The following is a 12,203-nucleotide window of genomic DNA, read 5'->3' as shown; positions in this document are numbered from 1 at the left end:
GTGTTCGGCAGCATTTTACATGCCAGGAAAGCAGCCCCTTCCCAGAGGTGTGGGTGTTGCAGAAGACAAGAAATAGCTCCCTTTCCTTTTCTATTTATTTATGGTGGCTCTTATTAATATTCTTGGAAGTGTAGAACTAGCTCAAGACTTTACTGCAGAAACACTTCAGTTTGCCTCAGAGCAACCATTTGGACCTGAGGGCCAAGAACTTCTTTGCAGGCAGCATTCAAAGGGCAAGTGCTGTTTCCAGGTAAAGCTGATGGATTAAGAACACTGTTCTACCCGAATTCTCAGTTGTGGGTTTGTGTGTATAATGTAATTGTGGTATTGTGTATGTTACACTGTCTAAAAATGCTAGAATAACTACTTTTATCACAGATTAATGACAAATATAAACTAGCTAGTTGTATGGCTGGCTAATTAAGATGTCTGGGTAGGTAAATTCAGTTGAATCAAAGTGATTTTGGATTTAAAAAGTAACAGTCTTATTAGAACCCTAGTGCTGTTCTATTTGTTCTGGGCTTTTCATGCCCCCACTTTCTTCTGGTAGAAGTCAGTTTATAACTTGTGCTGTGAATCACAGCATATTGAGCACCTAGCTGATGAATACAGTTAGTAAAGACAGTAGTTCACCTGACTACCACATTTCTATTCTCTTACCCTCCCCAGCCCCCTCAAAAGCAGGGCTACCTGATCCCTGCTGGGAGGAGGTTTGCTGTTTTCAGTTCACTTCATTCTAGGAATGTCATTGTGATGGTTACATCAGGAGCCCAGTGACCTTGGGGACCTCTTCCCAGTAATGCCAGGCAGCAAAATGAAAATTAGGTATTGTTGACATGGATGAGGCAGATTTCAGTTGCTCCTTGGGTTTTTACTGGAGGTGGAGTTAGACCGTCTCTTCCCAGAGCTGGCTGGTGGCAGGGCCGGGGATGGAGGGAGCAGGAGCAGAGCAAGTCCTGCAAAGCAGGGAATTTGAGGGAAAATTTGAGGGAACAGAGCTACTGCAATCAGAAGTGGACTTCAGAGTGGGGTGAGCAGCTAAATCTTAGAAGATTGTCATGTCAACCTGTTGTGTAGGCTAAGCAGCTGATGATGCCATTGAATTTGCATGGTTCTTGTTCTGTTCTCTAGGAGCTGCTAGATCTTGTTTGTAGCAAATAAGCACAGAAACTTACACAGGTTGTTCCTTGTGCTCTGACTGATGGTTTGGTTTCAGAGAGGCTGACGATTTTGCATTTCCCTTTCTGGGATTGTGCTTTGAAATTTTCAAAAGAAAAGGCTTTGTTACTGCACCTGAGTTTGAAGCTGCTGTTACATAAACTCACAGCTTTCTCCTCTAAGGATACAACTGTGGCAGCCCTCTTTAATTCTAATCTGTGCTATATTTGTGTGAGCCATTCTCTGAAGCAGCAGTGAGGTGTGTGCTCCAATCTCAGTGAGCAGAACTTGCTCTGAATTCTTCAAGACTGACAGCATCAGTCAAAACAAGTATTTAAACGAGTAATTAAATTATTCTTCAAATAAGTAGTATGGAAGGGAGGCAAGAAAAAAGCATGGGGTTCATTCTGGGTAGCTTCAACAATTTGAAAGACTTGCTTCACTAGGACCACCCCAACTGCCTGAGGAATAGGTTACTCACATCTGCATTAGACAGTGGAAGGTGTTAATGCAGACAAGTACCACTTGGGATAATCAGGAACAGGTAAGAGCCCTAAATGGTTACTACTGCTGTAAAATCACTACTGCTTGTGGGAAGTGGTCTAAAGCTGCTCCTGTCATTCATAACCATATCTGCAGCAAAGGGGGTATCCCATAAAGGACAAGGCCCCTGCTCTCCTGGCTGCTGGGGGGAGCAGGTCCTGCTGCAGGTAAAACACTCCACAACTCCTTCCTCAGCCTTCTGTATAAACAGGTACCATTTCTGATTTTATTTCATCTTAACATACATGTAATGCTCATGACACAACAAGATGAGAAACTCACATCTCTCTGAACCATTTCACCAGCTTTCCATACACCAAACATGCCAAGTATGCCACACACCAAATGCCATACGTTATATTCATGTTGAATATGTACACATTTTTCCCTCTCACATCCTCCACTTTGCTTTTCAGCCTTCTGCAAACCATTTCCAGTATTGTTCAGGGACAGGATTCTAGTTCAGGTATGAGCCAGGGCACAATCCTGTGCAGGACATGGGGTTAAGGCTTCCTCCTATGGGAACCTGCCCCTGTAAGTACTGAGCCTACACCTTGGATTCATCCAGAACACACTGGGAATCATGAGGAGCCACAAGACCAGATTTCAGTTCTTCAAAAGGCAATCAACCAAACCAGCCCCAAACATACAAAGAAGGGGGGAACACACATGTCTGAGGAAGCACAAAAGAGGAAGAATCTGTTTCTGCCTCTAGGGATTGGTACGTGTTAACTCCCATTAACTGGTTTAAATCAAAGCCACCCGCTTTTCCTGAAATGTGGCTGAGAGGAGCCCTGCTCAGCTGTTAACACAGCAAACACACACAGAGCTGAAAATAGCTGTGATGTCATCACTTCCACTGGAGATGTAAACAGAGACAAGTGGCAGCACGTTCAATGAACAGCCAGCACCTGACACAGTGTCCAGGGTGATGTCAGCCTCTCCCTTGCCCAGGCCCTTTGTCCAGCCTCTTGTACACGCAGCACAAAGAGCCTCTGGGCTCAGTGACTCCCGGTGCCGCCTCTCTCTGTGCCTTTTGCACTTTTTAGGATCAAGTTAATCAATGCTGTAGCTTTCAGTGCTATTTTCAACGGTCCATTGTAGGAAATTAAAGTCACAATCTAGCCACAAAAACAAAACAATGACAAAAATCTTCTCCACTTTTCAATATAGTAAAACCTGAGATTTGAGTCACAAACTAGCTAAACTTACAGTAAAAAAACCCCAAACATAACCCAAGCTGCTGACTTGAATTAGGGCTTCAGTTTGCTGCTGAATTTTTTTTTTAAAGCAGTTGGCCAGGGTTAATTATTTGTTACTACAGTTTTCAGCTGCCTGCACTGAAATGGGACAAAAGAACACAGTTTCCCCTCAAGATGTTCTGAGGGGTGCTGCGGAAGGCCCTGGGGGCAGGAACGATGCAGCTTTACACAGTGGCTCTGGTACCATCCCTCGCTGACCATAAACCTCACGGCAATGTGCACATGGAGCCCAAGGTGAGCAGCAGCCAAGGTGGGAGGGGAAGCAGCTGTTAAAAACATGAGAAGGGCTGTGCCTCATCTCCTGTGAAACCAGGGCTGTGACACCTCCTCGAGATGGAGGTGTCTGCCCTGGGGTACAGAGGGTGAGGACGTGGTAGAGCCTTAAGCATCTGCAGTTCCACCCTAGAACTGCTCAGTTAAGGACAAAAGCCCACCCCAGTTCATTTTTACCTTAAAAAAAACCCCAAACATTTGAATTGTTTTTCAGCAATTGAATTGTTAATGGGCAAGAAAAGTGTGTTGTGGCCACTCGTACCAGCCACTTCTCTTGCATGTAGCTGTACATATCAACCACTCCTTTATAGCTTAGAAGCCAAAGCAGCTACCCCTCTCCCAGAAGCCAGCTTAGTATCAAAAATACAAATACTTTATCAAAAGACTGGGGGAAACAGTCCTAAGTATGGTTCATTCATCTTCTTTTAAGCATTGCTGTTGAGCCAACTGAAACACTTGTGCGTGGACAGCTTTAAAAAAAAAAATTAAATGTGGCCAGTCATGACTTGTTCACATTGTTTATGAACTCACTACCAGCATGTGGCAGCCATAAAGCCCTAGTTTATTTTATGTATTTTTGAGGTACTGGGGTTTTTTTTCTCTGAAGCAGCTCTCTAGCGAATCACCTAAAGCCTATTCATTAGAACAATAGTTACACCAGTATTTACATTTGTCTGAACGGTGTGTTCAGACCAGCCTTGCTGTAACCGGTCCCTATGGCCTTTGGAATCACTCCCAGTCTCCTTTTCTTACAGAAAAAAAGGTCTCCCTCCAGAGGTTGGCTCAGTGTCAGGGCTAAGGTGCACTGGTGAAGACGTGGGGCACGGGGAGGGAAGAACAAAACTAGTTCTGACAGGTAGGAGCATGGTTCAGTGGAAGCAGAGAAAGGGTTTGACACCAAGAGAGCTTCCTTGTTAAAAGCCACTGAAAGGATGGGCAATCCATTGCACAGAATTGCTTCCTCTGACGGGGAAAGGTCTGTGAAATGTCCTACCCTTCTCCTGGAGAGGAGATGAGAAAAGCCCAGCAGCAACCTTGGTCTCCTCGGGCCGAGGCCGTGGTCACTTCCCTGCAGTACCAACCTTTCCCTGGCTCCCAGCAAAGCCCCCGGTTCTTCCCTCCCCCCACCTTTTTACCCAAAGTTTCAGATTTACAGGGACCTCTCACGGGCTGGGGAGCAGCTCTGCCACAGTCACAGGAGCCTCCGGCCCTCAGGACACTTCAATGATTTCCATGCTGCCTGAAAAACTTGACTGACTGCCCACTTTGCCCAGTTCCTCTCTGGATCTGTTGTCCGACAGGATGCTCTCCCCGAACTCCATCTGGCAGCTCCTGCGCTTGAACTGCTTCTCGAAGGAGCTCTCCTCGTGCCAGCTGCGCCGGGAGTCGCCGCGGTCGGCCTGGCGGGCCCGGCGGCGCACGGCGCTGGGCTGCTCGCAGCCCGAGGGCAGCTGGCTGCAGCTGTAGGCGGGGAAGGCGGCGCCGCCCCCGAACACGGCCGAGGCCGAGTAGAAATGCGAGGACTCGGCGGCGAAATACCAGCTGTTGGTGAGGGACGAGGGCTGCGGGGCCAGGATGTCCGAGTGCCAGCCCTTGAGGCCCAGCCCCGCGGCGGACTTGGCCAGGTGCTGCTGGCTGGTGGAGAGCCCGAACACGAAGTTCGTTCTGTAGGTGTCCTCCACGCTGCCGCTGCGGTGCAGGGGGTACAGCAGGGGCCGGGGCGCGGCCGCGCTGCCGCCCGCCCGGCCCGCGTGTGGCCGTGAGGCCGGGCTGTCCAGCGGCCACGGGCCCGGGGCCTCCTGGGGCCGGACCGCCTCCTCCTTGTCGGGGCTGCTCCCCGGGCTCTGCTCCGACACCTCCTGCACGGGGGAGAACTGGCACAGCTTGCCGCTACCCTCCAGGGCAGCCGCGTGTTTGTAGTACTCCAGCGTGTCCTCGGAGGAGGCGAAGCCCTGCACCGATGCGGTGACGCAGCTGCTGCTCGCCGAGTAGGACACGGATTTGATATCCAAGGAAAAGGAGCGCTTCAGCCGGTTGCTGTCCTCCACCTTGTCGAGCGAGACGTGCAGCCCGTTGATGCCCTGCACCAGCGGGCCGTCCTCCAGCGGGGCCGGGTGCCCGCGGGTGTCCGTGGGCTTGGGCTCCAGCAGCTCCGAGGCGGCGGAGAGGCAGAGCTGGCTGGGGGAGAGGCTGCTCTGGCCGCCCTCCAGCGCCTGCACCTGCTCGCTGCTCTTCTCCAAGTGCAGGAGTTTCAGCTTGCTGATGGGGCCAGGCTGGCCGCTCTGGTTCTTGAGCTTCTTCTCGAAGTCCAAAAGCTGGCCCAGGAAGTTGAAGTTGGGAGAAATGGTTGGCCTCTTTTCTTTCACAAATCTGGTAAGAGGGGACAAACAAAGGGAGAATTAATTCAAGACCCTGCTGCTCGGGTATAAGATAACCCTATACCGAAGGTTGTGAATGTCTACAGCCTGTTCTTAACTTGGACTAAGGTTCAGTCAAGCATAAGTAATTTGAGGATGGAGTTTTAAAAAGGCAGTTTAAAGCAAAATCATGCTTGCTGCATGCTCTCAATTGTCTCTGCAGTTTAAAGGTGGCTAAAAAGTGTGGGGGGAAATAAACATTTAACTCTTCATGATGTGCACAAAGGACTCAATAATTTTCTGTATTTACTTCATCACTGGGTTCTTTGCTACCTTGGTTTCTGACTAGAGTAAAGAACTCCTGGAGTCTTGCACGAACACCACTTTAGCTTTAGCCAAGAGACCACTTCCCATGTGGTACAGAGAGTGGACACCTTCCCCACCAGTCCAGTGACATCATGTGTTCCCGTCACCTCTCTCATGTCACTACTGTCATTGTCAGGCAGGACAGAGAGCCCTGGTACATTCTGACCTTGTCCAGCAAGTGCCAGCGATTCTGCCCCACGCTATAACTGACCACTGAGGGGGTGACCAAAACTAGAAAGGTGCAAATGCAGCATTAAAACAAAAACCCTCTCTCAAGCCCTGCAGGGGTTCAGCAGTACAGGGAAACAAGATTGCCAAATCCCTGGAAGAGTTCACCTGTTTTGGGTATTTTTGGGTGCTGTAGGAAGCAGCCTGGCTGGCACAGGTGTGCCAATCCACTCATGCACTGCAAGTGCAATGGTAGGGAAAATGTTTTGCTGAACCAGGATTCTAAATGTACAAAAGACTTGTATCACATGATTGCTATTATTTATTTCAAAGTTAAATATAAATCATTTTTTCCTACCTGTCTGATTAGCAATACAGATAAATAAGTACTTTGCTTTTAACAGGCTGCAAAACAGAGGTGCCCAAATCCCTCCTCCTCCAGTTTTGGTTTTGTTTTGTTTTTTTTTTTATTTTTAAGAAACATTCCTGGAACTATGCTTAACCAGATGACAAGAGAATTAACCAGATGACAAGAGAATTAACAAGGAAAGAAACCTTAAGGAAGTAAATCTAGTACAAACACACATATAATGTGTCACTGGGAAAATTAAATACTATTAAAAAGAAAACCTGTCTGGGGAAGTGTACAGAAGATGAGTGTGTAGTCATTAAAAGCAGTGTGAGAAAAATGGAAAGGTGTACTTGTGTATGTGTGTACATGCTAGCACATGAACAATGTCAAAACTTGCATTTTTTATTACTATTTTTTTTTAATTTGCCAGAGAACAAACAATCCTAGGAGTAGTCAAGCTGACACTATGACCTGGAATATCAGATTGCACAAGCTGATAGTGGAAACTTCCACCAAGAAGTGTAACACTGGCAAATGGAGAAATCTAGTGAGTCTCCTCAGGAGAAACTCTGGAGTTTGTTCTCTTAGCATTTGATGTGAAGGTTTTTAGCAATTTGTCCAGAAATTCATTGTCTTTGTTCATTTTTTTCCAGTCAAAGTTGCTGTACTTGAGTAATTATTAAAGGAAGGTCCTTCTTGCCTGTGTTTTGGTAGCCTCCCCAACACTCTGTTCTTTCCACTTTCTCCTCATCTCCACTTTCTCATCTCTCTCCAAAATACTGGGCAGTCCCAGATTTAAAACTAGAATTTTTAAAAATGAAAAGAGTAGGAAAGCATGCTGGATCCCCTGACAAGTTTTAAAGCTTTGCAAGCTTTTTCATCTCAAAATAAGCATTAGTTTTTCCAATTGGAAAACATGTATATTGTTTAATTCTTATGTTTATTTCTGTTAAATAGTCCATTATACAAAGTATTTTAAAAGTTTATTTCTTTGACTTTGTCTTCAAGTAATAGTATCACCTTTTTTTTTTTTTGTAATAGTGTCAGGCAAACATTTTATCTAATGACTTCCACTAATTCAAAAAAAAAGCATTTTTCTTTTAAGCTTGGCCAACAAGAGATCCCAAACCAATGAGTGAAATGTTCTGCAGATGATTCTCCCTGAGCCATATCAAAGGAAATATGACAGAATATAATCTAAATTTCACAGCAGTTGCTCACTCCTAAGAGAAAAAGACTTAGTGGGATTATTCCTTCACACTCTGTTCATGCTTTTGATTAAGATACAAACTAAAATTTAATGCAAAGATTTCATGGAGGAATTTAGGAGCTCCCTGAAGAAGTTCCTTGGAGTGTGTGCATTTTAGCAGTGTTTATTTCTCTAAACTACAGAGAACTAAACCACTACAGCCTGAGGCCAGGCAGGTTTTTTCACTGAGCACACCTTGCACAGTATCTGTCCACACTGACTGTAATTCATGCTTGTTATCTGTACCTGGAAAACTGAGCTTTAACTTCTTAACCAAACCTGATCCATGTTGAAATCCCTGCACAACACCAAGCTACCAGCAGGCTCTAGTAAGGAAATGTGGGAAGTGTCCAAACACAGCAGGAGAGAGCTGTAGCTCAGGCACCTCTTCCATGCAGTTTTTTATGCACACATTATGACATTCAACAGCTTAAAAGAAAAGTTTCTGTGGAAATCACACACCACATTGCACTATCCAGTGCTCGTCTCTGTCCTCATCCCTGTTTTAGGGGTGGTGGTTTGGAATCACACACAGGTGATTCCAAAGGGGCTCCTCTGCCCCTGCTCCAGGGCAATCACTCAAACTGGTTCTGCATAACTCCTTAGAGTGATGGGAGCTGTGTCAGGGAGCCCAGCAAAAAGAAAATCATCATTTTCTGTACAACACAACAAAGCAGTTGGTTAAAGTAAATAAAGTAAGAAGTCAACCAAAACACCTGGCGGGTAGGAAAGTGTTCACAATCCCAGTAGAGAAAAAAATGGTCTTTGTAAAGGAGGAAAGGGGATCTCCACAAATATTACCAAATGCCAAATGAAGTGATACTTCAAAATGCTTCCCCACACAGTTTTTGATTGACTTCAAGAGCAACAATGAAGTTTTGTCCATTCCTGGGCATTTCACTTTCAGGCAGCTCTTTGTGAGCACTACCAAACTGCAGGAGACAGATCCAGCCCAGCATTTGTCCTAAGTGTGGCTCTAAATACCCTCAGTTCTCTCTTCACCCCTGACCCTCTGCTGTCCCTGTGGCTCACAAGGTGCTGTTACACCTGTGTGTGTTTGTACACAACAGCTGTGGTTCAGCAATGATGCTCCCACCCAAACACTCCCAAACCATGCACTGCTCCTCTGCAGCAGGTTGGAGAGGAGAGCTGGAGGCACATGGGCTGAGATAAGAACAATTTACTGGAAGCAGTGATGAGATTAGAAAATGAACAGTAGCAGCGCCATACTAATGGCAGAGGGATGAGAAAGAAGGCAAATGGTTCACACCATGTGGAAGCCCCAGAGCACCCAACCCTACCTCAGTAGGGACCCTTCTCCTGCTCCCAGCAGTGACAGGAGGTGGCACAGAATAACCTCCAGGTCCTGGCCATGCATCTCCTGGCTACTGCAAAAATTAACCCCATCCTGGCCAGAAGCAGGACAAGACACATGCATTGAATAGGCATTTTACATTTCATGTATTTGCCTGCTTGGATGAAAGACCATTCAGCAGTGAGCAATTAATATTAGCTGTGTGATATCTATTCAATACCATGAATTTGTTTCTGGAGGAAACCTATGCTTAAAACAAATGTGACCAGTGAACTACCAGATAAAATGTCTGCTTCTACCCTTGGTCATAGAACCTTATATCATCCACCCTAAAAACGGCAACAGGCACAAGAGTTATTAGGAGGGGAAGATTTGTCCCTACCTGTAAGCTTCATCCAAGGACATATCCATTCTTTTCATGATGTATGCAATGGCAATTGTGGCAGAGCGAGATATCCCAGCTAAACAGTGCACCAACACATGGCCATTGGATGCTTTTGCTTTTTCTACATGGCAAAAGAAATTGGCAACTGTGAAACTCAGCAGCATCATACCAGGATAAAAAGTTTTTAAAGAAAGCAGTGTTATTGAAAATTATTCAAAGCTTCTAATTGAACTGCTAATTGCAAATCTCATGGAAGCTTGAAACAAAACTCACTTATTTCCTCTAGCACTGTGTAGTAGCATTGAGTATAGAAAAAGCCTGACTACACACAGGAAATATCCTGCAGTCACAGCATAGCTCATTTTAATGTGCACATAAACAGCCCTATTTAGATGTCTGGGAAAGGTGATTGTTTCTAATTTTACATGCAAGTAAAAAGCAAGCATTCATGATGGAACAATCTGGCCAGTTCAGACATGGCTAGTTCACTTCCCAAAGGTAAAGGCAGAAGTTGTGTGTCCAAATTTCTAACCCACTCTCTGCAGACATACATCAGGCATCTACAAGGCTGCCTGAAAGCAGCTCTGAAGTGTCTTTGTTCAGTAAAGCAGGAACATGGCAGTGGCAGAATCTCCCCACTTTTTGCTCCTGTGCTTATGAAGTGATGCTGATCATGTCCATAGATCCTGAGGGTATTTTCACACTACCCAGAAAGAACTCGGGGCCTCTCCAGCCAAAACAGCACAGCAGACACGCAGAGAAATCCAAACACTGTTTGAGAGAATTAAAATTTTCTACTCACCTATAAAATCGACTGATTTATCCAACCAAGGCAAAATTTTCTCACAAAAGCTGTCATTCACAGGCACTCTGAGGAAATGGGATTCTGGAATAAAATCAGGCTTTGGACAAGTATTGCTGGCATTCAGGACGTAGCCAATGTCATTCTGCTGCATCAGCTCCTAGGAAAGAGAGGAAGATTAAGCCTAGAAAAGTGAAATGGTACCTCTGGCACATTGCAAAGCTAAAGACCAAACTGAAATTTGTGTTGGAATTGCTCTAGCTGTGTAATGGACATTCTTCTAGGAAAAAGAGAACTCCTCAGCTTTGAATTCTTTTAACAACTTCTAATGATACATTCAGTGTGTCCAAATAACATATGGCCTGCAAATCCCATAAAAATAAAGTTAACAAAGAACAGAAGTAATGGTAGAATACCTTCTGCTACTCTGAAGCATCACTTCCAAGAGAATGAACTTTTTGCTACTTTGGTTTAAATTCTCAGCATGCAAGCTGACAACAAACATTTCCCACATGCAGTTTGCTGACCTGAGTATGTGTTTTCCAGATCACATATCTAGGACTGAAATTGCCCCATCACAGATATTGGTGGGAAATAGGAAATTAAATGGATGCCTCCTGCAGTCACCTCTCAAGTCCAGGAGTTTCTTGTTTCTAAGGGAATGTGCAAAACTCTCACAGAACCTCAAGGAAAGAGATTAAGATCTTTAATCAAACCATTTCCACACAGCACTGAGTGACATTTTATAGGAGTGCTGCTTTGTGATGTACAATTTCAGTTTTCAGTCTCTAGGCCTCTTGCCTCTCACAGAATGTCACAGGAACAAGCAAAGACACTCAGTGTACATTCAAGAGTCAACTGGGCTTTTAAGTAGGTCAGTTTTCATGACTGAAATAAAAGAGATGCATCTCTTCTGCATCTCGCCATATGCATGGTATTCAGAGTTGTGCAAAGTAGTTTGTGATACAGTGGGCACCTTAGTACAAAGCATATGGAAGAAGTAGTGAAAAAGTAGAGATGGCTCCACCACAAGCCATCCAGTCTCCTTCAAGGAAGCATCTTGACACAGAAAAGCAATTTAGCCTGTTAGAGTAATGCTTATCAAACTGCCGTGGTTCAGAGAGGATCTGGCAGTAAGTGACATGCAACACTAGGCTTGGACACTACTTACACTGAACATAAACACTGGGGAGCTTTTGGCCAGATTTCTATGGAAACTCCTATCTCAAAATAAACATGAAGAAAAAGAAAACAACCCAAAATCTGGTTTTAATCCTTTTTCTTTCATAGCAGATATATAGTAAAGTTTGTCAATCCATAAGAGCAGCAGCATGAACAAATTCTTACACTGCTGATTTCAACTGGAGACCTACCAGCAGAAAAATACAAAGGCATAAAGCCAAATGGTTGATTCTTGCCCAAATTCTTTCTGCAAGCATAGACCTCTTTTAGTGAGGAGAAACAGGGAGATGCTTATTTAGCAGAAGAGCCAGAACTCTGTCCTGTTCAGCCAGAGCAGTCTAACCTGTGATGCTGAGCTCTGGTACCCCACACTCATGGCACAAGGGATGAACACACACACAGGGATATCCAGGCATAAATTAAATGCTGAGTGAGAGCCAAGAGCTGCAGGAGAGAAGTCAATCTGCTTCAGTCACTTCAGAGGAAAGTGCACTAAGTCCAGTCAGTAGTGGTTGTAAACAGGGGATTTACATGTATTTCTTCTAGGGAGCTGATTTTTGTTGCCTGCAGCAAAATGAACTGCTCCTCCAACCTCTCATCCAAAGTCCCTCACATCAGCACATGCAGAGGCTGGAGGTGTGGGCACATTAAACCAATGGACATCTATTATGTCATGAAGACACCCATCTGAGGGGAGCAGGAGATGCAAATTCCTTGCAAAGAAAAGAATCAGAAATATTATTTGCAGCAATGGTCAAAATAAAAAAAAAAGAAGAAAGGAAAAGGGCTGT

At 45.1% G+C, this 12,203-nt stretch overlaps 2 protein-coding genes across 4 annotated transcripts in view; one reads left to right on the top strand and one right to left on the bottom strand.

Moving 5' to 3' along the window:
- BORCS5 (BLOC-1 related complex subunit 5) overlaps window positions 1-3,104 on the top strand; it is a 66,420-nt gene extending 63,316 nt beyond the window's left edge. The window contains exon 6 of the transcript XR_014616153.1: window positions 3,026-3,104. The gene's annotated coding sequence lies outside the window, so the exon portion shown is untranslated. The remainder of the gene's footprint in view (window positions 1-3,025) is intronic.
- The window catches only part of DUSP16 (dual specificity phosphatase 16), a 63,481-nt gene continuing 53,191 nt past the window's right edge, over window positions 1,914-12,203 (bottom strand). For all 3 annotated transcript variants that reach the window (XM_084205743.1, XM_084205742.1, XM_084205744.1), the window contains 3 exons: window positions 10,231-10,390; window positions 9,426-9,549; window positions 1,914-5,606 (listed from right to left, as the gene is read on the bottom strand). In XM_084205743.1, coding sequence (XP_084061869.1) covers window positions 4,448-5,606; window positions 9,426-9,549; window positions 10,231-10,390 — 1,443 coding nt within the window. In that variant the 3' untranslated portion in view covers window positions 1,914-4,447. The remainder of the gene's footprint in view (window positions 5,607-9,425; window positions 9,550-10,230; window positions 10,391-12,203) is intronic.

This window comes from Fringilla coelebs (assembly GCF_963513975.1).
Source record: "Fringilla coelebs genome assembly, chromosome: 5".
Taxonomy (NCBI): Eukaryota; Metazoa; Chordata; class Aves; order Passeriformes; family Fringillidae; genus Fringilla; species Fringilla coelebs.
The sequence above is the reverse complement of the archived record's forward strand: the minus strand, read 5'-3'. Positions and strand labels throughout refer to the sequence as shown.